We start from the raw sequence: 23,389 nt of genomic DNA, 5'->3' as shown, positions 1-23,389 counted from the left end.
TGCTTTATCAGTATAGCTCATTCTTTCCTTGAAAAAAGACCAACTTAAAAGAACTGTAGCATATGACTTCGTGGTATTTTTCTTTTTTTTTTTCCCACTGATGCAGGTAATAACAACAAAATACTGTCATTTGGCTTGTTACTCTTCAACTCAGCCAGCATTGGGTAGTTCTTTATGTAAAGCTGTCATCAATAGAGATGCTTAGCAAAAACTCCTTATGCAAAACTGCTTTAATCCCCACGTTTTCCAAGGCTATTTTATTTACTATGAATCAGCATGACATCCACTCTAGGTCCTTAATACTTCTGAGCAGTAAGTACATGTCATAACAGCAACTGTGATGTGGATTACAGTGTTATATTCTGATTCTCTGAGTTTATCAACAGGAGAGAGATGATGAAAGCTTAATGGGTAGATCAGAAAATTCAGAGGTACTGCACTGACTACAGTAAGCAAAGCTGTTCTTGATGAGATCAGATATAATATACTCTAATATAGAGTATTTCTTTTTGTTTCTCGAAGACAGACATACCTAGCACATTTTTCACATAGTCAGTTCTTTTCCAGGAGACACATTTACTTTGATGTCTGAAAAAAAATAACTGCTTTATATAATTCAGAGAAAAACAAAGTTTTGCCTCCCATAGTAGTTTCTAAGGCAAAATGTAACTTCACAGAAGAGCTATTTCTTCACACGTTGCAGTTAATGGTAATTAGGCAAACTCTGAAATACATAGGAAAGAAAATGAGTGGTACTGCAAACCCTATAATGTTTCTGTTTGTCTTTAGAAGAATCTTTTACCTTTGTTTCTTGGCCAGCAGGAATTTTGTAGTTCCAAGAGGAGTCATTCCACCTATTTCCTTACACTCTGGATTCATTTTAACCAATATATGAAAGCCTCAGCAACTAACCATCCTAGCAATTAATTTTAAGAATGAAAAAAAAGTAACAACGAAAAAAAAATGAATAAAACCATTAGGAAACTATGAGGACAGAATGAACAATCTCTTTAATATCTTACCAGAAAACTCTTCAAAGTTCCTAACAGTTGGCCACCTCAAACCACAGCCATATCTTTTCTAGCCAAATTTTACAATATGCTCTGAATGACAGAAATGAAAGTTATCATCACATTGCTTGGAAAAGGAGAAATCACACTAAATCTTAGAAGAATCCACACCAAAGCCAGACCCTAAAATTGTTTCCCCTCTTGTTCATCGTGAATTCCAGCACAGGCGCAGGTACTGAGGAAAGCCTAAAGCCACCTGGATTGAATCAGAAACAGCTTTGACAGATTTATTCCATAACATCTAGGACTTGATCAGCCAGACAAAGCACACCAAGCTCCATTCACGGTGGTAACCAGCAAATACAGACAGGCCAACAGAGTCCTGCTCGTGCAGGAAAAGACAACGTGTTTATTTCAGAGGAGAACGCTCACAGGGCAGGAAAACTTCCTGCCAGTTGTGTTCTTTAGGATCTGAAGAAAGAGGGTCGTTCCAGGACAGCCCTCCTCTCCCCAGCAATTACAAGTATGCCAGCATGATACACTGAATACGGAAGGTATTGATGGACAACAACATGATTAACTTCCAATCTTTTTCCAGCCTGTGGGAGGAAGGAAAATACGCAGACAAGGCCACAAGTGCAATGTCTGTGCCAAACCAAGGTCAGAACGCCGACACAATTTAAAGGCGTCAGCAGCACCGCAGCAGTGGGGGATTCCGCTCACAACCACATTTTTCAGTGTTAAACACAAATAGGAAAGTCAGATTTTGGTTGATAACTCAGAATTTCAGTCATTAAGTAGTGGCTTCCTGGGCAAAGACACCGCCTGAAACACTTATGACCATTCCTTTGTCAGGAGTCACGGACGCCTTCTACCAAACAGATTTCATCAGCAAAGACTAGAATCCAAAATGGTTTCAGAGCCTTTCAAAGGCAACTGGGAGTCAGTAGATGATGCAGTCTGACTTGTATTATGTACACCATAGACATTTACTCCAAGCTATTCTACTGAAATCCCAAAATCTATGATTAGCAACTGCTTTTAAAATATAAAAATAGAAAAATGATCCACGGCTGAAAGACTCAAAACATGTTGTCTCTTGGTAAGGTTTTTTCAGTAGTTTATCACTTTGTGCCTTCAACAAATTTATCCTCTTGCTAATTTACTTATCTTTAGCCCTCAGCAATTAGTTCTTTCTGACAGCACAGTACACTCAAAATGCACCAAAACTAGTTCTGCAATATCACTGCAAGGTTTCAGGCACAGATGAAATGATAAAACCCAACAGTTAAAGTACATATGACTAGTATTTTAAAGGAACCAATTTTGCACTCAACAGCATGTAATGTATCAAAGAACATGGCTAATAGCCAATCTTCTTCTTCTTAAAGTAACAGATAAACCCAGTAATATTTAAACTCTTGCTTCAGCTTCCCGTTTCTGTATTTTTTCCCTTTAAAGGCATCACTAGTTACTCTTCCCCTTTCTTCCTAGTGCACAACAACATTGATTTACAATGGTTTGATATAAATTCTTTCCTTCAAGTACAAGTTTCTTCTAAACATACACCCTATTCAACCCATCCTCCTACACAGACCTAACCAAATGTCCGATCTTTTATTTTGCCATCATGTAATTTGATGTGCAATCTTCTCCAAGATCTCAATTTTAGCTGAATAGACAACAGTTTTATAAACACCCCTTTAAAAGCGAATACTGACCTTGAGGTGAGGCTGAAGGAAGCAGCAAATCCAGGAAGGAGATGCGAAAGAGAAAGAGTTAAGAGTTTGTGAAAACAGTGTCCAGAGATAAAGCAGTTCAAGAATAAAGGACAAAACAAGCAGATATAAATCAGGTAATGACACACAGACACACAATCCTTCACAAACACAGAGCTGCATGTTTTATAGACATCTAATTAAAAAAAAAAAAAAAGAACAAGAAAGAAAAGAAAAAAAGGACCTTTACATTAGATTACACCATTTCAATTAGAGGCAACTTTCTACAGAGAAAATAGTCTCCAATATAAAAAAGTTCTTGGAAAAAGGAAATAAGCTGACTATAAAAAACTCCAGATTTAAATCACATCATTAGCAAGTATCCTTCTTCCAGAATTCTAACAAACATTTTGAAAATAAGGAGTTTGACTATCCAAGATGAAACCTCATGTGTTCCTTTATGCCATCTTCTAGGGGCTTATTTTCTCTCCATGAGCAAGACACACATTTTTTTCAGTTTTCCTGCAGATGATCCCGACTTGTTGGACAGGAAGGAGAAAAACCCCAACCACGGAGTAAAGTCTTCAAGACCTGAAGACTTGTCAAAGGTAAAAGTTCATCTTTCTTAATTTTGACATTGAACACACCCTTCTAAAGAGAAACAAAATAAGCATCTGTTTCTTCTTCCTGCCATATAATTCTGCTGTATAAGGTGCAATCTAAAAACAATAATGACCAAACAGGCATATTTTGGACAGTTCTCTCCAACATTGTTCAACAGCAGAATTGACCAAGACAAAATGCTGGAGTCCCCTGTATAACGTGAAGTCCCATAGGTTCATTATTGCTTTTTTTTTTCCCCCCCCAAATGTCTCCAATATCTTTCATAGGCATCTGCTGGCAATTTCACTGATAACACCCAGGGAAGGCAACAAGGAGCCATAAACACAGAGCTTTTAATCTCGGTTTAAATTTGATGCTTTTTCAGTCAATAGAAGAGAGGCGAAGTAAATGTCCTTCTGTCCCAAGTGGCAATTTGGCTTCTACAACACATTGTACCTCTCCCATGACAAAATTTCGCTCTAAAATGGCAGGATATGGTCTGGAGAAAAATATTTCTATAGGATAGGCTAACTGCTATGTTCTTTATTACTCTCGGTATATGGAGGCACGTAAATGAAATTTGAAGTCCCTATTTCTGGCATAAATTTTACTATCAACCATGTAGGGTATTGGATTTGTACAAGCAGCTGTTGTTGGTCTGTAACAGATTAACTAGTGTAAAGGTACTTTTCTTTGGCTTCTAAACTAACATTCTTCCAATCAAGCTCTTCAAGGACAGCTGTTGTAAAGGCTGTGTTATTTGGAGATTTTGGGAAAGATGAGACTTGTAAAATGCCAAATACCACATCTTTGATCTTGAAGCAGGTTATAATGTTCCAAAAGCCTCAGTTAATTCATACAGAAAAACGAGTAACTAATTCTGACTGAAATTCAACAAATTTAACAAAAGAGAAGAAAAAAGTGAAAATAAACACTTGGTTAGATATGGGAATAAATAAGGTATGGGAAAAAAAAGATTCACTTTTTTAATGACTGTTACTGATTCTAAATTATGAAAAATTAAGACTACTCAGGGATCCTTTGCCATTCCTGGTTCTATTGTAACGATGTGATATTTTTTCTCCAGTTTAACAGTGAAAAAAGGTACAGGCTGGAACTCAGAACAGCCCTGTAGAATTTAAATGAACTGTACTGTTCTTTCAACTGCTATTAAAGGTAGCATCTTTTGCTGGCACAGGATGAAGGCAAAACAGTATGTAAAAAAACTGTACTGAGGTCACTTGCAATTTTCTGTATGCTGCAGAAGTATTATTTAGCCAGCTGCATGGGATTTAAATGGAGAACAATTATTGGTACATCTCCATTTTGTTACGGAATAAATTCTTTCTTCCAAAGAAAAATACATTTTGTGTAATTGCTAGCCCCTTTTTTCATGTTGTTTTTTTTTTACAGGGGTACGAAGTATTTTTTTCAAAATGTAGATTTTCAGAATAACCATAATATTTATCCAAGCAAAAATAAGGACTACGTCCGAAAGCACATTAAAACCGGACAAAAATCTGTCCGTGTGCTATCACCGGAACTAAAACCAAGGCAGGCACTGGAAACTGTCAGTTATTAGGGAGTAAATGGAGATCTGCCACGGTCTGGGGGTGAAGCCTCAGTGCACGGGGCTCCATCAGTGAAATTGCGCAGAGGAGCACAGCAAGCATCTGCCCCAGGCAGCAGCCCCAAGCAAGCAGGATCAGATCCACACCCACACATGCTCATGGCAGAGCAAAATGACAAGTTTTGGTTCGCACTCTTTCCCTTCGAGCAACGACACACACTTGCAGCATTCCTTACAAGATCCAGTAGCAGCGTTTCTGCCCAGCCCCATTAACTGTGTATTCCGATGCAACAGTCACACAGGGAGATAAGACAATTGTAATGCCAACTGGTAGTCTCAGAGAAAGCCATTTTCCTTTAAAATACCATCTTGTTAATCTTAAAGTTAAAGCCGACTTAAATCTGATCACTGGGTGCGGGTCAAAATAGTGAGATGTGAACGCTTCAGTATTTTAATTAAGAAAAATGTATTTTAAAAGCTGTTGATTATTCCAGCTACAATTTTTCCCACATGCTTGTATATCATAGGGAGTGAAACAAGTCTGCTAAATTAATCTCAGATGTACTTAGGGGGGAGTTTATGTACCGATTTTCAGTCAACCTTTGAATTCCATTTGTTTGACAGTGAGTGATTGTGTATATTTACGACTCTGTCATTCCTTCAAAGCAGCCTGACAGGGACAATAGGCATTTGATCTTCCTTGTGTCTGTCAAAGCAGAAAGGCTATTTATGTTTACCACTTCTGACACATTTATGTTTACTTCTGACATATTTTCTTGGTAAAAAGAACGATGTCTGGTCTTTTCCTTTCTTTCTGGGTTGATATTTAGAGGGATAGAGAGGAGATAGAGAGACAGAGAGAAGGTTTGTGTGTACATCCACGTGCACAGGCATGCACGGATCTAAGAGCACAGACTTGGCCACTGATATTACTATTTCACTGGCTTACTGGCAATTACTGGATATTCCTTTCATTCTTTCTGTACTCCATGATATTGTAAGGATCTGATGCTTTTTTACTATACCAGCTGTATAAAAGAGAATTTTTGGTGGTTTTTTTTCACTCCTTTTGTACTAGCTCATGAGTATGGATACCCTCATATTGCTCAAAGATGTTGACTGAAACAAAGCTACAAAACAGCTTTTGAAGAGATGTAGTAAAGGCAGGCAACAATGAAACCCTGATATGCAAACTAGGCTCCTTATTTAGATGAGAATTCTTCTCCTTGGGTTTTAGAATTATTTTAATTATATCATAGCTCTTACACTCTACTGATCAAACAGCTGGATTAGGAGATATTTGCTAAATAAAACCCATCATTGCTACAATGCAGGCAGATGACAACTCCTATATTCATTACAGATAATAAGCATGAGAGGGAATGCTTGATAACCACCCTGATTTAATGATAAAAACAAAGAGGACTTGAGCACTACAGAAAACTTGGCAGGAAAAGAAGCCTTCAAAAAAGTTCACAATCAGTGAACAATGTACAATCATTATTTGTACGTATTTCTCTAGTGCAGGGTCCTTCTTGGAGGATCCAAGATCAGATCCTTAGTCTTGGATTAGTAGACAAACCACACTTACAGCCCATGGTTGAATTTAACAAAGGAGTAGGCCTGTACTCAGTTCCATGGACATGAATCACTCTGTTTAATAATGTCAGTCCTGCCTGCTTGAACATGGACATAATACTAGGGCAAATACCAGGCTTTAGGTGTTTCAGTGATGGGATAACACAGCAGGCCCATTCAGCCAAAGCCTGCACCAGCCCTGACCTCTCACCATGTCAAGGGCTGGACTAATTGGGGTTCTTTGACCTTGTATTTCAGAACAGCTGTTTCTGCAATATCACAAAGTTTCAGTTTCTCCCAAAACACAGGAAGAGGGAGAGAATGGGAAATAAAGAACAGCTAAATAAAGAACAAATCGAAAAAGGATATCCCATTATATGAAAAAGGTGAGGATGGATTGAGGAGTCACCGTAAAATCACCATGATGGCTTTTTTATCTGGTGCTCTCTACAGATGGATTTGCAATTACTGGCAGTGTCTCCCCGTCTCTCTTTCCTTAGATGCAGGTTTCAAAAACGATTAGTGAGTCTGAGTGTTGATCTTAAGGCACTTTAACAAAGGTTGACTTTCAGAGGGCAGACACTTGCCTTCTGAAAATCGGCACACTTTCAAATGTATGAAGTTAAATACCTGTAAATGAAGATGCCTGCATCTTTTATTTTTATCTGTTTAAAGCAGTTATGTGGATCTAAAATGGATTTCGTTTTCCCTCTGTGAAACTTGATATGGGACTTCAGGAGTAATGCTCATTTTGTAGGAAGAGAAAGCAAGACTTAGAAGAAAGAAATGACTTCTTCATTTCCTGGCTCAGAAATTATGAAAATCTTAATATTCAACAGATCTGTGTGCTCTGAGGGAGAGCTGAACTAACTATGGGCCTGACCACTTCTTTCCATTACAAAACCTTATCCTCAGTTGATTGCCAAAGATTAACAAATCTTGCTGATATTTTCCACGACAGGTGTCAACCTCACCCAGGATTTTTTGGGGACAATTTCAGCTATGTCCTTCACATGCCAAGGGCAGTGTTCTTGTGGAAAAAATCTGTTCATATGGTTGAAGACTGTATTGCTTCACTGCAATATTCATATATGCTCACATAAGAGGTGAATTAAAATTACAAGGCAATCTTCATTTTGGAATATCCTAAGTTTTGAGTGATTTACATTGGAATGTTAATAGTCACTTAAGCTACACATTTTTGAGGGAAGCAGATGAAAAACACAATAGATTCTGCCTTGTAATAATACCATTTGACAGTAAGATAAATATATTTGATTTTCTCTTATGTTTTATGGCACCAAAATGGACTAAAGTATTTGAAAATAATATTTAATTATTTCAGGTTTTCCTATGCCTGAATCATAATTCAATTTACTTTTGGAGGACTATAATGAGTTACAACAATTACTCAAGGTTAACGGTGATGATTATGACTTTATAAACACCTTTCTTTAATTTGACAACATCCCTTTTACTTTAAATTATTTATATGCCCTGAGGTGGTTCTTGCTTAGGAATTCTATAAAAAATCATTTAAAAATTCAAAGAAACAACCAACTTGAAGACCAAAGACAATTATTACAGGATGAGAGTAGTGGTTTGAAAATATGTATTTCAACTTCAAATTGTTGACTTAAGCATAGGGCATAATTTACTAGTACAGTTTCCTTTACACTATTCTAGGAAACTGTAAAGTTGATGGAAAATACAGCTAATTTCTCTCTCCATCTATCCTTCACAGAACACTACACAAACATATCACTGTCTTAAAGACATACAAAGTAAGAAACTTCATTCTACTGTCCACATTTTCCAGCACTCCTTTGAGATCACCCAATTTTTTTAATCTTTTATTTACTGTTGAGAAGAAACATTTAAGATGAGGACTATACCCTTTAGCTGCTACAAATCAAAAGTTGGAAGGCTTCCTCTTGAACAGGGCATCCTTAAATTCATTTTAGAAAAACTCTCCAAAATCTCTTTCTTAAAATAGCCACCAACTCCAGCTGTCCTTAACAGGACTGCTGGTAGTCCAAAGCTGAGCGCTGTCTTCCTTAGTTCCCAAATCAAAGTCAAGCTTCCTCCAGGAAAATAATGGTAGTGCCCTGTGTCCTTACAAGAGCTACCTATCTTATACAGCCAGTATGCTGAATGAAAATCAATTTTGAACCTGTAACTGGAACCGGGACTTCCACATATATTCACTCAGTGCTTACTTCTGAAGCAACATATACATATATACTTATTGCCACCTCTCAGCTACAAAGTCAGTCCTTATTTGCACAATATATGCACACAAACAGGTCTGCATGTAAACTACCCATCTGAAGGCTGGGAAGGCCATGTCCCAGATAAATAGCATTATTTTTCTTTATCTTCTTTTTTGTTTGTTTTCTTATTTCAGGATAATGATCACAATAAATCTCAAGAATAAGCCAATACTGACCTCTATCAATGACACGTTTTAGAACACTTGAAGAACACTGAGTTTTAGCTGGTTCAGGTAGAACTGAGAGCAGAGAGTTAAAACACAGCAAGAGAATTAGAACTGAAAAGCAACAGCTTCTGTTGAGTTTAAATCAAGGAGAATAGCAGCAAACCTCCTCTGGACTGTGGTCACAGCCACTGTGACATGAGTTGAATGCAGAGACTGTCAGAGCTTGTACTTGACAGCGCTAGTTCCCGTTTGACCCACGGAAAAAAGCGTAATTGCGGCAGACCCAAAGAGCAGCAGCAGCAGGAGCAGCCGGGCAGCCAGCGGCGACATTCCAGCCCGGAGGAAACAGAAGCCTTAGAGAGCACTCACTTTCCCAGGAAGTCCCACACAAACCCCCCTACGTGTTGCGGTGCGGGGACCGACACCTGGTAGGGAGGGTGCAATTTGCGGGAGGCGTGCTTTCTGAGGAAAGGCACGGGCAACAAAACCCCGCGCGGACAAGACAAAACAACTCGTGGAACCAGGACGGGACAGTGTCAATGGAAAGGGAAAGGCGAGGGAGGGAACAAAACACAAAATGGAAAGTTACAGAGAGAGACGGGAGATCGTGGAATGGCAATACAAAAAGCAAACAGTTAGTAATAAAGAAAGGGAACAACCAGACAGCTACAAAAAACCCTCTACACACCAGCGCAATCGGGGACAGAAACAAAGCTTATAGGGCTGTTCAACCACAGAAGAAAAGTGGACTTAGGGCCCACCTTCTCGTAAGAAAAAACAAAATCCTCCCCACAGAGAACATAAATTAATGAGTTTGTGCTTTTGTGCTTTCAACCTTGTGTTTACTCTAGAATATTTTTCAAACTTTTGCATAGCATGCACCATACTAACCCTTTTTTTAATATCTTTCCTCCCATTCACAGCTGAAAAACAGTGTCACCCACCCAGGAATTGCAACAGCTACTGAAGAGTGGAAGCATTTCCCTCCTCATTTTAATTTAAACCAAAGGCAGCTTTGCCTACATTGAAAAGGCTTTAAGAGAACAGTTTTCTGCTTTTTATTTAATCTTCCTCTCCCTACTGTCTCTTCCCCTTCTCTGTTCCTCCATGCATACTTCCCTAATAGGCAACACATTTCTTCTCTTCCATGGATGCAACTGTGCTGCTATTTCTCTTTTTCCTGACCACAGATGATCTAGTTGTCACATATAACTAGCATAAGAAAAAACTGCAGGGAACAGAGACTTTCTCTTTTGAAAAATCCCATTTTTGTTAGTACAGTTATTCTCTGAATGTGACTTATTTCTTCTCATCTTGCTCTACACAGAATACTAATGGTTCCTGATAGGCACAGCAATATTCACTATTTTGCCTGTTGACAAATGCTTCTGCAAGCACTGGAGTTCTTTGCACAGCAGAGTTTGAACAGCTGTAGAAGCATTAGAAGTCAAGATAATTTCTAGCTCGCTCTGCACAGACCTCAGCTTAGGAAAGACTTTCAAAATTATCTATTTTTTTCCCAGGAAACCAAGACTCTAGCTCTTAAACATCCATGTAACATGCCTGGATATATAAGTTCAGCCATGAAGGAATATTTTATAAACAAGCATGGCAGATAAAACCAGGCCCAACCTATACATTTAATAGGCATGTTAAGATCTCTGCTTTGTGCAAAAACTCACAAGAAGAAATCAAGGTTTTAGGGAACAGTGGTTTGGGGAGCAGCTGAAAACAACTAAGGTCAAATAGAAATGGCAACAATTATTCAGAGAAAGAGAAACTACTAATTAAAAGCTCACTATAAAGTCTCTGAAACCTTCTATCTTTTTCTCCAGTGCTGTGATTATATTACAGTTCCACCTGAAAAATTATTTCAAGTCTTGATACTTTGCTAATTCACCACACTAACTGTATCCACCTTAGATCTGAAGACTTCTTCTAGTTTCACTTACAGTGAAACAGTGGAACATGAATATTCTTAGATGCTTTCCCCCTTGATTTTCTCAGCTGCTGGAAATCACATGGTAACAAAAGCAGTCTTTTCTTTTATATAGTTGAAATACACCTATTCTAATTAGTAGAAATAAAAGAAAACATATTCTATATGTTATCTGAGTAGAAAAGATGACAAGTTAAAAAGAGAAGAGGACCACTCAATTTTTTTATAAGAGTGAAGGTCAGGTGGTAAGAAGGAATGGATAACACTGAATAGTCAAAGTATTCACCAAATTGCTATGGAATGATGTCCAGTCATTTGGGGGTTTTATATTTTCATATTAAGAGTATGGTCTGTGGCTGAAGCAGCAAGGAACTACCCTGCAACATGAAAAATTGCTTTGCAGATCTCTAGAAGTGCATCTTTTCAAAGAAAAAAGTTGCTATCTAATTCTTTGAAGACTGGGTTCCAATGCTTTTATCTGTAGAAGAGAATGAGACCCATCTTAATTGCTCTTCTTTGTTATTTTTCCCTTGTAGACTGTAAACTCTTTTGATTTATAGGACACTTGTATGTGTCTATTCACTGTTTGATGCTGCAAGTCTCAGTCGTGATTAGAGGCTTGCAGTACAAGCAAAGGTAAGAAGATTCTCTTCCTGCCATTTCACTCTCCTCCAGGAATCAGGCTCTGGAATGACACATTTCTGACTTGCTTTTCCTAAGCATTAGTTACTTCTGCACACAGAAAAAAAATTAAGGCACTATGAACATATTTCTTCCCTATACCCTACTTCTAATGTAAATTTGCTGCTTAGACCTGATCCCTACTAAACTTGCATGCCCTAAGATGATGACATGGTGAACTTCACACCTGAGACAGGCACCTCAAAAGAACAGAGAAAAAAATCACACAGACAAATGACTTGTAACTGCAGTGTAGCTTTTCCAGGCCTATATTTAAGGAACCTGCTCTATCAACCTATTGCCTGGATGTTCTGAATACATTATGTATCAATAGGCTGAAAATTCTTGTCACATAGGAAAAAAGGGAAGACAAAAGGAATGTATCCTCACCTTTGGGTGTTCAAGCCATAGGTGTAAAGAATTTGGGTCAAACAAAACAACTTCAACAAAACTAACATGATGTTGCTTACAATGATAAAAGAGAGAAATCCAGACGACAAGTTGAACTGTTTCAGAGCTCTTTAACTTTCAAGAAAAATAGAATGGACTCCTTACGAAAGAGTTTTCAGATCATTCAGAGGGGCCCATAATTTGACTATCAGCAAGCCAATTAAAAATAGCCATTGAATGCAGAACCTGAAATGTCCTCTACTCAGTTGCCCTAATTTTCCTGGCATTAAATTGCAGAGCAGTTGAATAGTGAAGAGATACAAATTAGAAAGACTATTCTGGCACAAGACAAATGGGAACAATCAAATTTCCATTTTGCTGTTCCAAGTTAGTGATTCTTCATGGTGAATGGTAAAGTAAACAAAAAAAACCAAACAGGTATTACTGCCTAGAAATTCCCTCTTGGCCCACTGTAAGGTGAGAAAATGAGAAAATGTTCTGTGAGAACACAGAATCTAATTCAGGTCTTTCCCAAGATCTACTATTTATAATTGTGAAACAAATATCACGGAAACATAATAAATCATAATTTTTGTTTGGGGCATTATAGTCTTGAAAAAGTATCTTGAGCACCCTGGCTCCAAAAGAAAGATGGAAAATGCTGAAAAGGGCCGAATTGCATTTTGTTTGGACAAAAGCAGATCTATTCATTAGGCTTCACCTGGGACAGTGTTTACTTGTGTCCCTACCAGTACAAAGAGCTACCATGGACTTGTCAGAAGAATCTGAGTAACTAGGATCACAAGCTCTTAAAAGTCATTTGTCTTATTTGTTTTGTGAGAGCCATGCCTGAGGAATTTATGAAATCGAAACAACAAACTGTTCTAGAAACACACCAGTGCCAACAACTTTTCCTACCCTCTCCATTCCCTCACAGCTCTATCTACCCTTGTAGTTCTACCTATAGCAACCCTATTTTTGAGCAGCCAGGTAGCGAAAGCACACAGTAAGATACCCTCTTGCTTACAATCCACCACGACAAAGGACTGAAGATAGAAAAACTCTAAACAGACTTTCCCAAAATAGGCACTCTAAAGTTTTCAAGACAAGAAAAACAGACGAACTTATCTCTAACTTTAATCAGCTCTTTTGCTCCTCTATTAACTTTATACCACTCTCACCTCTCCAGTTCTGCTATCTTCTTATCCTTATCATTCTTCTCATTTTCCATCTCTTTCAAGATTTCCAGAAGACGATCCACTTCAGCTTGAGCCTTGCTGGATTCCTCCCGATACCGTGTTACCTCTCTTTCCAGCTGCTGCATACGATCACTCAGCTCTGGGCTGGCCCTTGCCTCCAGTGTTGCCTCATGAGCCTGTAGGAAAAAGGTTCAAGGAAAAAAAAACCACTTTCATCCACATGTATGTATTTTACAAATACTACGACAACTGCAAAATGCTATCTAGAGACCTATTTCAAAAAGGCAAGATTAATTATTACACAGAAATATACAGGGCCTGTGCTACTTTCAAGTATGGGAAAATACGTTCAGGGAAAGGAAAAATTTAGAACAAATTTAATTTTCTTTAGTTTAGCCTAAAAATGATTGTTAATCCGAAACAGAATCGAAATAAAAAAGAGGTAAAAATATGAAAATATTAAAAAAGTTTAACTTCTTTGAAAGGATGGGAAAAGAAAAGCAACTGTGAGTCTAAAAGTTCCTAAAATACACTTTTAAAACAGGGATAGGACTCTAGAATTCGTTACCTGAGGAATTTATAATAATCTATATAATCTACAAAACCAAAACATCGGTTAATAACTACAATTAATATAATAACTACAATAACTTCAATAAATACATCAGTATGCAAAGTGTCAGATATATTTGCACAGATGGTGCTGGTGTTCTGAAGCCCTTGCTAGTTATGTGAGCCATATAGACCAGGATTAATATGATTATGGATACCTCCTGAAATTGTCTTTGTCTATTTATCTTGGATATATAGGGACAAAAAGTATTAGAGGACTGTGGATTATATGATCCCAATGAAGAGATGGTTTGGGGTTTTTTTAGGTTGCTTGGTTTGTTATTAACATCACTAATTTACTAATAAAATTAATTCAACAGTTCCCAAGCATATTAGAGAGAAGGAAAATGCACTATTTATGGTGGAAGTTAAACCAGCTGACTAAGCTGGTTTATACTCCCCCTGCACCTCTGCCCTTGGATCTTGATCTGCAATTTGGTATCAACTAAAGCTATTTCAGAATTGCTCAAATTTGCTTCAGTGAATAGCAGGTTTGATGGAGCTAATCTGCTGATGAGGACTGCCTGCAAAATCAAGGCCTTTCTCTTCTCTGAAACAAACCTCCAAGAGAAAATAAGACTACAGACTTTTCTCCCCACCGTGTGCAGCTGCAGAAAGTTGTTTTACAAGCTGCCAATGTTCTGCTCCAAAGCACACTAAGTCTGGATCTGATAGTAAAGGACTCTGCTGCTTTTAAAGGTAATTGGAGAGAACTGCAGCAGTATAAAACACAGGGTTAGAAGCTGCTGCTTCCAAAGAACCAAATAGCAAAACTACACTTGGCTAAATCTGTTTAGTTATTCAGTAAAATAAGACTGGAGGAAAATATCCATTCATTGACCCCAACATTTTTGCCTTGAAGTGTTTTATTTTTAATTAGCTCCTTCAAAGCCAAGGCCACATTCTAGTGAAATCCAGGAGAATCTTGGAGTAGAATATTCCAGGACTGAAGGATGTCTTGGTGCCTATCTTTACAGGGACTATGACCTTGGGACAGAGCTGGGTTTCCCAAACAATGGAACACTTCATGTTCCAGGGCCTTGGCCCTGCAGCTCCCACCTTGGGGTCAATACTAAACTGTTTCGGCTTTATTTTTTTTTTTTAAGACAGGAATTCCAGAAAGCTGGTTAACCTGTACAGTATTTTATCCTAGAACAAAATGCCTGGCCATCCCCAGGTCTCCCACTGAGGAGTGCCCAATAACCAAAGATCATGGACGAACGAAACTCTTTCCTGAGGCAATGGATTTAGGAAGACTAGAAGGCTCCCTGCTTCGAAGTGACTTCCAAGTCAAATCCTGACACCCCTCCATCACTGAACTGTAAGTCTGAAAATCCTGCTTCTGAGCTTCTGACTGAGACACGGACCCAGGTGCATCCCTGGTGAGCCTGGAAGCTTGAGAAGCTTTTCAGGGTCAGGGCTGTCAATGCTTCCAGATTCCTTACTGCTCCATAAGCACTTCAAATTACATGCCCTTGGAAAGGGCTTTCTACAGCAAGTGGAAGTGTAATTAATGCTCTGCCAAGAGGATGCAGACTCCAGGAGGACATGGCAGCAGTGAGCCTGACAAGTGTGTCAGCTCCATGAACAGCTGCAAGCATCAGGGGACATACTTGGCTTTGGAAAGAGAGTGTTGGTGGGTGTTTCTGAAATGCCTTTTTAGGATTCCCAACCTGCAGGAAATCTGAAATATTTTATTTCATTTCCTTTTCAACTACACCTAAATTTCAAAGAAAAAAAATCCATCTTTCCTTCCCAATTACAGGGAACTGGGAATACTGGTTTCGGGGGACACCTATACATCTACTGGGGGCATCTATATTCTCCTAAGAGACTCTGTGTATAGAGTTAAGTCTGGATTTCAAAAGACACAGAGCCTGAATTCTTCTGCACTGGATTTAGGTATGTTTCCAACATCCCAATTGTTTGTTTTAACAAATACTCCTCCAGGCTCTTTAAAGTCATCCAAAATACATGATCAGATAATCAAGAAACTCCTTTAAAAAAAAAAAAAAAAAAGCAAAGTTGGGCTGTTAGCCTGGCTTATTAAACTGATTCAAAAGAAGTTATAAGAGCTAATGCAATTCTACTGTCAGAACAGTCCTGATTTATACTACTCTGCTAATAAAAGCATCTCCACAACAACCCAAGAGACACTACTGAGAAGAGGAAATAAATTTTCTTTTTTAGAAAATTAGCCAACAAGTCAGTATGTCTGGTTCTTATAGAACCAAAGGGCTATTTACACGACATAAATTATTAGTTAAGACACGTAACACATGTTATTTGTATATAATGCACATAAGTATGGATACTTTCACCTAACACACAGAGAACGTTATGTGATACGGTGTAAACTGGAGACCACTTCCTGAGTCGAGAATTACTGACTGAGTGCCTTTGGTCCATTTTGTGGGTTTTGTACAAAATATGTGTTTCATGACCATATCTAAAATCCTACTGGATTCATTTGTTGTATAGGAGAGAAAACCAGTGCATTTAGAGGTTTCCCACAAACTCACATCAAGATTTGGAACACGGGAAATTGGCTACCTTCCCAATGCAACATTGTGCAAAATAATTCATCAGTTTGGGGGGTTTTTTTAAACCAAAAAGTTAAACTCACATAATGAATTCCTATATTTGCAGTAAAAAACCCCACATACAACTTCTCCTACCCACCGAAAGGTGTACAAAAATTCCAAAATAAGTAGTAATTTCATTTTTGAAACAGAATCAACATATAAAATGACAAATGCACTAAGAGTTTCTTCTGTATTATGAGACTCTAAGAAGTATATTTCAATAAGTTCGACTTCCATCTCTGCCTGACACAGTATCTGTAAATCTGCGGTCTCTTAATATAGTTACAAACAAATGTGATGATGCATTAAAAAAGTATAATGAAAATAATATAAATTTAAAAAGCAGCTTGCTTAGGGTGAAGGGAACACTGCTCTTTCTCCTCTGACAAACAAGAGTCTGCACAGGCCATGGAGTTTACCTCAATACAGGCTATTTTAAACCTCTTAACTGTCACTATGATCCCATCACTGACTCTCTAAGTCTGTTCCTGTGTGGAGTCAAACAGGTGAATTGAAGCTACTTTCAAAAGCACAACCAAATCTGCATGTTTCATTCTGCATTGATCTGCCTAAGAAACACAGTAACATTTCAGCTAGAAAGCAGGACTTTCTTAAACTATGTTTTCACTAGCAAAGCTCATCTGATCAGTATTAATCTTTGCCAGTGTGAATTCAGTTTCAAATTCTAAGTGGTTCAGGACAGAGAATAGCTTAAGCTCACTACTCTGGATATGCTCTCACAGTTCTTAAGAGGGACTATAAACTAAAAGGTGGTTTAACAGCTTTCTGCTTTCCTGCTCTTAGCCATCATTTCCCATCTGGAATGTGGTAAGTGATGGGGTGAGTGCTTCAGGTACCTAAGAAATATAAGAAAGAGCGATTGTTCCTCAAATAAATGTACTATAATTTCTATTGCTTCCACAGAAAATCAGCTGACAAAGCCAACTTCTACAACTAAAACAAAGATGACCAATGTTTCACAGAAATAACCACTATTTACAGATGGGGAGAAGAGGAAGACAAAACACATTAAAAAGAATTTTCTAAGTTGATATTTCTTGTGCCAAAACCCTCTTTTTTAAGAGGAAAGGTAATCTTACACAGCTTAAAGCATGCCAGAAGCAGGGAAGAAAACAATAGCACAGATCCAATTTAAAGGTTCTAAAATGTAAATAAAAATTCCAAACATTATGACTAAGATTCCAAATCAATATTCCTAAAAGATTAACTAAATCAAACAGCAAATAATACACAGCAAACACTTTCTACTTTTACCTATGAATTGAGACAGTAAATTCAGTTTAACATTTCACATATAAATATTGCCAAGAACTTTTGGCCACAATGTGGAAGTTCCCAAGAACCTGAAATCCCATTTTAATCCACCCTCCTACCTCCAAGGGTGCCTCATGTCTCCTAAAAATAGTAAATGCACACACAAATACAAAAATATATTATGACTATTTACTGCAAAAGACAAACACACATACTCACTTTCTGTACTTTTCCTATGATGAAGGCAGCAATTCAATTGATAAGACATTTGTGCTGCCTTCCATTGTGTCATTATTAGCTTCAATAAAATTATAAATTAAAAAAACAACCAGACTTTCTCTTCCTTTTGTTCCAAGGCTCTGCACACCACATATTGTAAGAAAGCTTTTGGAGAAGGCTGTAATGGAAGCAAAAGGCTCAGGAAATTCTCTCATATACTATGCACTGTAAACTTGAGTCTGTCACAAAGAGTTATTTGTTGTCTTTTAACCATCTTTAAATGGTTAGTCTTTGTTAATGTAACCGCAAATTTTTGACACTGAATAATGTTGGAATCAATTCATAAACAAATTATTTTCTTTATAAAAAATTAGAAAGACTGGAAGATGCCTCAAGAGAAGGCAATTACTATCACTTGAAAAAGTAATCTCTTCAGAAAGATATCAGTTCCATAGTTGTTATTAGACATTGAAAATTTGCTCTCTTTGGAATTTACAAAAACACAAACAATGTATAAAGACAGAAGGGAAATGCTCAGGGAATATCTGTCTTTATGAGCAAACTTCAACCCCCTCACCTGCCTCCTCTGATCTGGACTTTATTCACCTGACCACAGGCTACCACTATTTTACAGAAACAGAACTCAAGTAACGATCAGATATTCAGGACCTGCTTTTGGATATTCAGTGTGTGGCTCTATACTTCGTTTCTTTTAAATTGCAAAATGACCAAAAAAAATATTTCCCCAATTTTCTTTCTATCACGCTAATCATGACTGCAGGCTATTTTTTGGCAAATAGTAACTAATCAACTTCATAACATCACCAGTGGGAAATGAGGATGTGTCATTATACCTGTTGTGCAGGGGGAAAAATGAAACGCAACAATATCCTGCCTTATTCACTCAGTGCTTTCCTACTACTAAAAAAAGTTTGATCATCTAATTTCTCTAGATGATTTCCATCTCCCTCCTATATCTCTGGCTCGCTCTTGGAGCATTTGTCATGCAATACTGAAGCCAGCAAGAGTCTAGCAGACAATAATTTAGTTATAAAATGCTGTAACAACTACCTCACAATGAAAAATGAGAAAGACCACACAACGTGGCACTGGCCATTTCCCAGCTTTTGGATATTTAATTTTTCAAAGTGAGTGTTATCTTAACAAGGTTTCTGGGAGGGGTAGAGCAGGTAAGTTTAAATTTTTTAGGTATAAGAAATGCAGGGAGAAAACCTCTCCAACTTTCCCCTGCATGAGAAGATGCTGACATTGTCATGAAGCATCATCAGGACTGGAACTTTCAGAGCCATTATATAATCATAGAGTGGTTTGGGTTGGAAGGGACCTTAAAGATCATTTACCATTCCAACCCCTCTGCCATGGACAGAGACACCTTCTACTAGACCAGGTTGCTCAGAGCCCCATCCAACCTGGCCTTCACAAAGCCTCTTGTACCATACCCTGTACATTGGCTATATCATATTGGAGAACAGAACACAGTTAGTTCCAACTTTTTGTATTTTCTGACTTCAGAGTAATGAGAAGTCTCAGAAATTTTGCATGCTATTATAGAGTTTGTAGAGAATATGCTCTCCTGACACTAACTCTCCTGTCTATTTGCACCAAGTACAATCTTTTCATATTATATCTCATTTTCCCAACCTCTTATTAACACTATTTAGCCAGGTTCAAATTCCACTCCTCTTATCCAGGCAGATTCCACTAATCTATCAATTGTCCTCATCCTTTTCCTATCACTTTTTTTCAGGTTTGGGAGATTTTCCTCCAGTTATATCCAACAGCACCTGTAGCCCCATGTCTTCTGCTCACATACAACCCCCTCTTCTTCCCCACATTCCCAGGTTCAGTGGAATTTTCATTGTAATCCCAATAATCATTCTCTCAGCAAAATCCAGTGTGTTTTCTCCTCTCAATGGCTAACATTCAGCACCAGCTTCCAATCTTAACCTTGTTTGTCCTGATGTGTCCTGCACACCGAGGTGTTGATTCCTGCTTCTGCTGTACTTGTATCCAGCAGCTGCTTGGAACCAGAATGGTTAAAAAATTACTAAAAGCAACATATTTCTGTTCCAGAAAACAGTTGTTGTGGTTGAGTTTCTTTCAAAAAGACAAAACCAAATAAAAATCTCAGACTGAAGCAAATAACGTAAGAAATGTTAGCTTAAAGATTTAAAAGGTTTTGCAAATCCAGAAACAACTGATAAAGAGTCTATTGAACAGGATGCATTAAACAAGTTTAGTAATGGGCTGTAACAACTTAATCTGTAGGTTTGGAGTTTGGAAAATTATTTTAAAGTGGGGGAATGTATCCATTTATGAGAAAACACTTGAATCTGTTTTTCATACCTGAACACACAAAACTTTCGGGGAAAAATATTTTCTGTTGTGAAATAGTAAATAATTAAATACTTCAAATGCCATATCCACTAACTTTATAAGAGATCTTTATCCACTGACCATATCCACGCCATACCTACTAACCTTCAAGAAAATTGTTCGTTTTTTTCTTTGTGCACCAAACACCTTAAAATATTTATTAATGTCTGTTTTTACATATAATAAATAATTCAAAATGCAGTGTAGGAATCTCTGTGCCCTAGTGCATTCTAAGAGAATTTTCTACTGCACAGCACAACTCTCTTCACAAATCTAGTCTCATAAATGCATTGCATTATCTGCTCTATTAAAATAATTTCTAATATGGGATGCCACTAAAACTGGACTATTGCAAGCACCGGCAATTCTCTGACCCTCAGACAATGATTGTCAGAATAGACATTTACCCTGAACATTGTCAGGAGTAACACAGGTATCAGACTCATGAAAGTTTTGTAACACCATTTTTTATGCACAGAGCCACAAAAGAAATCTCTCATGAAAACCACCTTGGATTACGTAATTTACGGTGTCAAGATATTATTATACAAACACTCCTCAACAGGAGTGCTCTTTGACATCAAACAGGAGGCTGGTAATAGGATCCAAAATTAAACTGCCATAGTACCAGCGAGCTTAATGGTCACACAAGTTTTTAAGCACTCTCTTACTTGCTGTAACTTAATTGTTATTTCTAATGCGCTGCTGTACATCGTGTTACAGAATACTTTCATGCAAGAAGCTTGATTTGCATGGAAATTCTACATTCTTGCTCTGAAAATGCACAGACAATGGAGATGACAGAAAAGCTACAAGACACTTTAAGCATCAGCAGCAAAGGGAAACAAAAGCATTGACACAGCATTAAGCTGACCAAACAGAAATGCAGTCAGACCAACGCAGTCAAATAGTGAAAATATCTCAGAAAGCTTTTCTGAACATGACTGGTCAGATATACCATAGCATTTTGTTTGTATCCATATTATCCATACCTGCTACTAAAGTAATTCAACAATATACTCTGTGTTGGCCCAAATATAAAAGCACAGGTGAATGCACATGCAACACAAAAAATTAAATATGCCTGGCAACAGCCTCTCAGGTTGCCAGGGAACTTACTAGCTTGGATGGATGACTCAATAAAACTTCAGGGTGCTAAAAAGGGAGAAAGAAGATAGGAAAAGATGGAGAAAATTTGGGATAGAACAGTGTGAGAGAGAAAAAGAAAAGATGCAACAAGAAAAGAATTTAAAATAATAGCTGCAACATTAATTTACTAAGACGACAGAACCTTAATTAGTGGTTTTAGCATGCATTACTAACCAGCTTTTGAAACAGGAGAAATATGGAGTTACCCTCATGCAAGTTCCAAACTTCACCTTGATTTTTCAGTTTAACAGATTTGCCCAGTCCCCACATATTTAACATAGTTCTGTGGGTTTACATAAGAGTTTCTTAGATTGAGAAGGACTTTGATTTCTAGTGCTTCCCTTGTATCAATTTCCAGACAGCTAAATGGTTTAGAAAGTTAATTCAGTAACTGACACTATCTGAATGCTGAACAACAATTGCTGGGTTTTTACTTTTACTGTTACAAGACATCCTGATTTCCCTGGTAGCCTTTTTCTTTCTAGGTTGAATACATCATTTACTGTCCCTTCTTCAAAAAAAACCCCATCAGATGAGAACAAAAGCCAGTATTTCTGTTTCATCTACCAATATTATTGGCAATATTTTTAGTTGTGACAGGAAATCCATGTTCACAAAAATAAAAAGCACCAGGGTTTGTATTAGATAAGTCAAGTAAATCTTGGGAAAGATTAGAATTTGGTGAACACTTCGTTCAGTAATTTTTTCTCTTGTTTTTTGAAAGATACTATCCTCCTGAACTTGAAAAAAGAACACCACAGCAGAAAAAAAAACCCAAAACCAAACACCCTCTCAGTGAGCCTGTTGAATCCAGAGGTATTTTCCTGGCAGGGAATCACTGCTAACATTCTCTGATGAACAGTTCCTAGAACTGCACCAAGGGGAAGTTTGTTAACATATGGTTTTGGACAATTTCTTTTCCCTAAAAATAAGGAGTATACCTATAGGGAGAAAAACTATGCAATGGAAATTAAGATGGACAAAAATCCACTTATCTTTGCTGGAACAACTTATAATACTAGTTGGTCTCTTCCAAATTAGAAAAACAAAAAGAAAGAAAGTATACTGGCTGGGAAAGACAAGACAGAAAAAGCTGGGAAAAGAGTGTCCTAAAGAAAAGCAACTAAAGGAAAACCTTTTCACTATAAAATTATTACATTAAAATAGGAGCTTGGAAAAAGACTTTCCTAAGGAAAAGAAAAACACAGCATAAAACCACTTCACATAAAAACAGGGAGAGAACCCCCTGTGTGTGATTTGCCTCTAATGATTCCACCTCAGCTAAAAGGAAAACAGGACACCAGGCCATGTAAACTCAACAGGGATCTATCTATGGCTTGCTTTCAGCATTCACAACCTCCCACAGTATCTCCTGCTGGCAGAAGGCTGACAACTGAGCACAGAAGCAGTGACAGTGGAATAATTAGAATATTAAGCTCACAGATTGGCATAACTATAGTAGCATTATTTGGTGGAAAAAAAAAAGAACATGAAAAACTGCAGTTTTAGTCTCTAAGTCAAGGATCAATATAAAATAGTTATTAGTGAGAAGAGGAATAGTAACAACGATAAGTGGACACCTCAAGTCAGACACTGGAGGCTGATATGGAAAGAAAAATAATACCAGCAACTTTTCAGCACACCTGCACTCCACTTGGCTAATAATATTTCAGTTTAGCGCAAAATTAAATCTCTTTTACAGAAAAAGTGGAAGTTTGCGTGGTTCATGATTTCTCAGAGGCTTACTGTTTGGAGATTTAGCAAGAGTTTTTTCCAAGGACTGCCCAAATCTTTTTTATCTAATAGCTTAACGGTAGTCCAATTCAGTCTCTTCTGTCAGCTTCTTAACTTATGAAGCCAATAGATTTAACTGCAAGTACTCGAACTGTTCACTGGAAATAAGAGGCAAGGCAAACAAGACCAATGTTAGACACAGCTCTGTTCAAACAGTAAGGGAAACAACCTAAAAGAAAAAGCTTTTAGCCATTTATTGTTAAGAGGCACACAAGAGCTTCCTTCCTGCC

The 23,389-nt window shown here is 37.6% G+C and overlaps 1 protein-coding gene across 14 annotated transcripts in view; it reads right to left on the bottom strand.

Moving 5' to 3' along the window:
- The window catches only part of ERC1 (ELKS/RAB6-interacting/CAST family member 1), a 289,654-nt gene that overhangs the window by 152,835 nt on the left and 113,430 nt on the right, over positions 1-23,389 (bottom strand). For 7 of the 14 annotated variants that reach the window (XM_017804631.1, XM_017804640.1, XM_017804633.1 and 4 more), the window contains 3 exons: positions 21,336-21,371; positions 13,111-13,304; positions 2,732-2,743 (listed from right to left, as the gene is read on the bottom strand). In XM_017804631.1, coding sequence (XP_017660120.1) covers positions 2,732-2,743; positions 13,111-13,304; positions 21,336-21,371 — 242 coding nt within the window. The remainder of the gene's footprint in view (positions 1-2,731; positions 2,744-13,110; positions 13,305-21,335; positions 21,372-23,389) is intronic. The other 7 variants (XM_017804635.1, XM_017804637.1, XM_017804643.1 and 4 more) reach the window with 3 other exon arrangements.

Source organism: Lepidothrix coronata, unplaced genomic scaffold, assembly GCF_001604755.1.
Source record: "Lepidothrix coronata isolate B3197 unplaced genomic scaffold, Lepidothrix_coronata-1.0 Scaffold10, whole genome shotgun sequence".
Lineage (NCBI taxonomy): Eukaryota > Metazoa > Chordata > Aves > Passeriformes > Pipridae > Lepidothrix > Lepidothrix coronata.
This window is presented reverse-complemented; position numbering and strand designations above follow the sequence as displayed.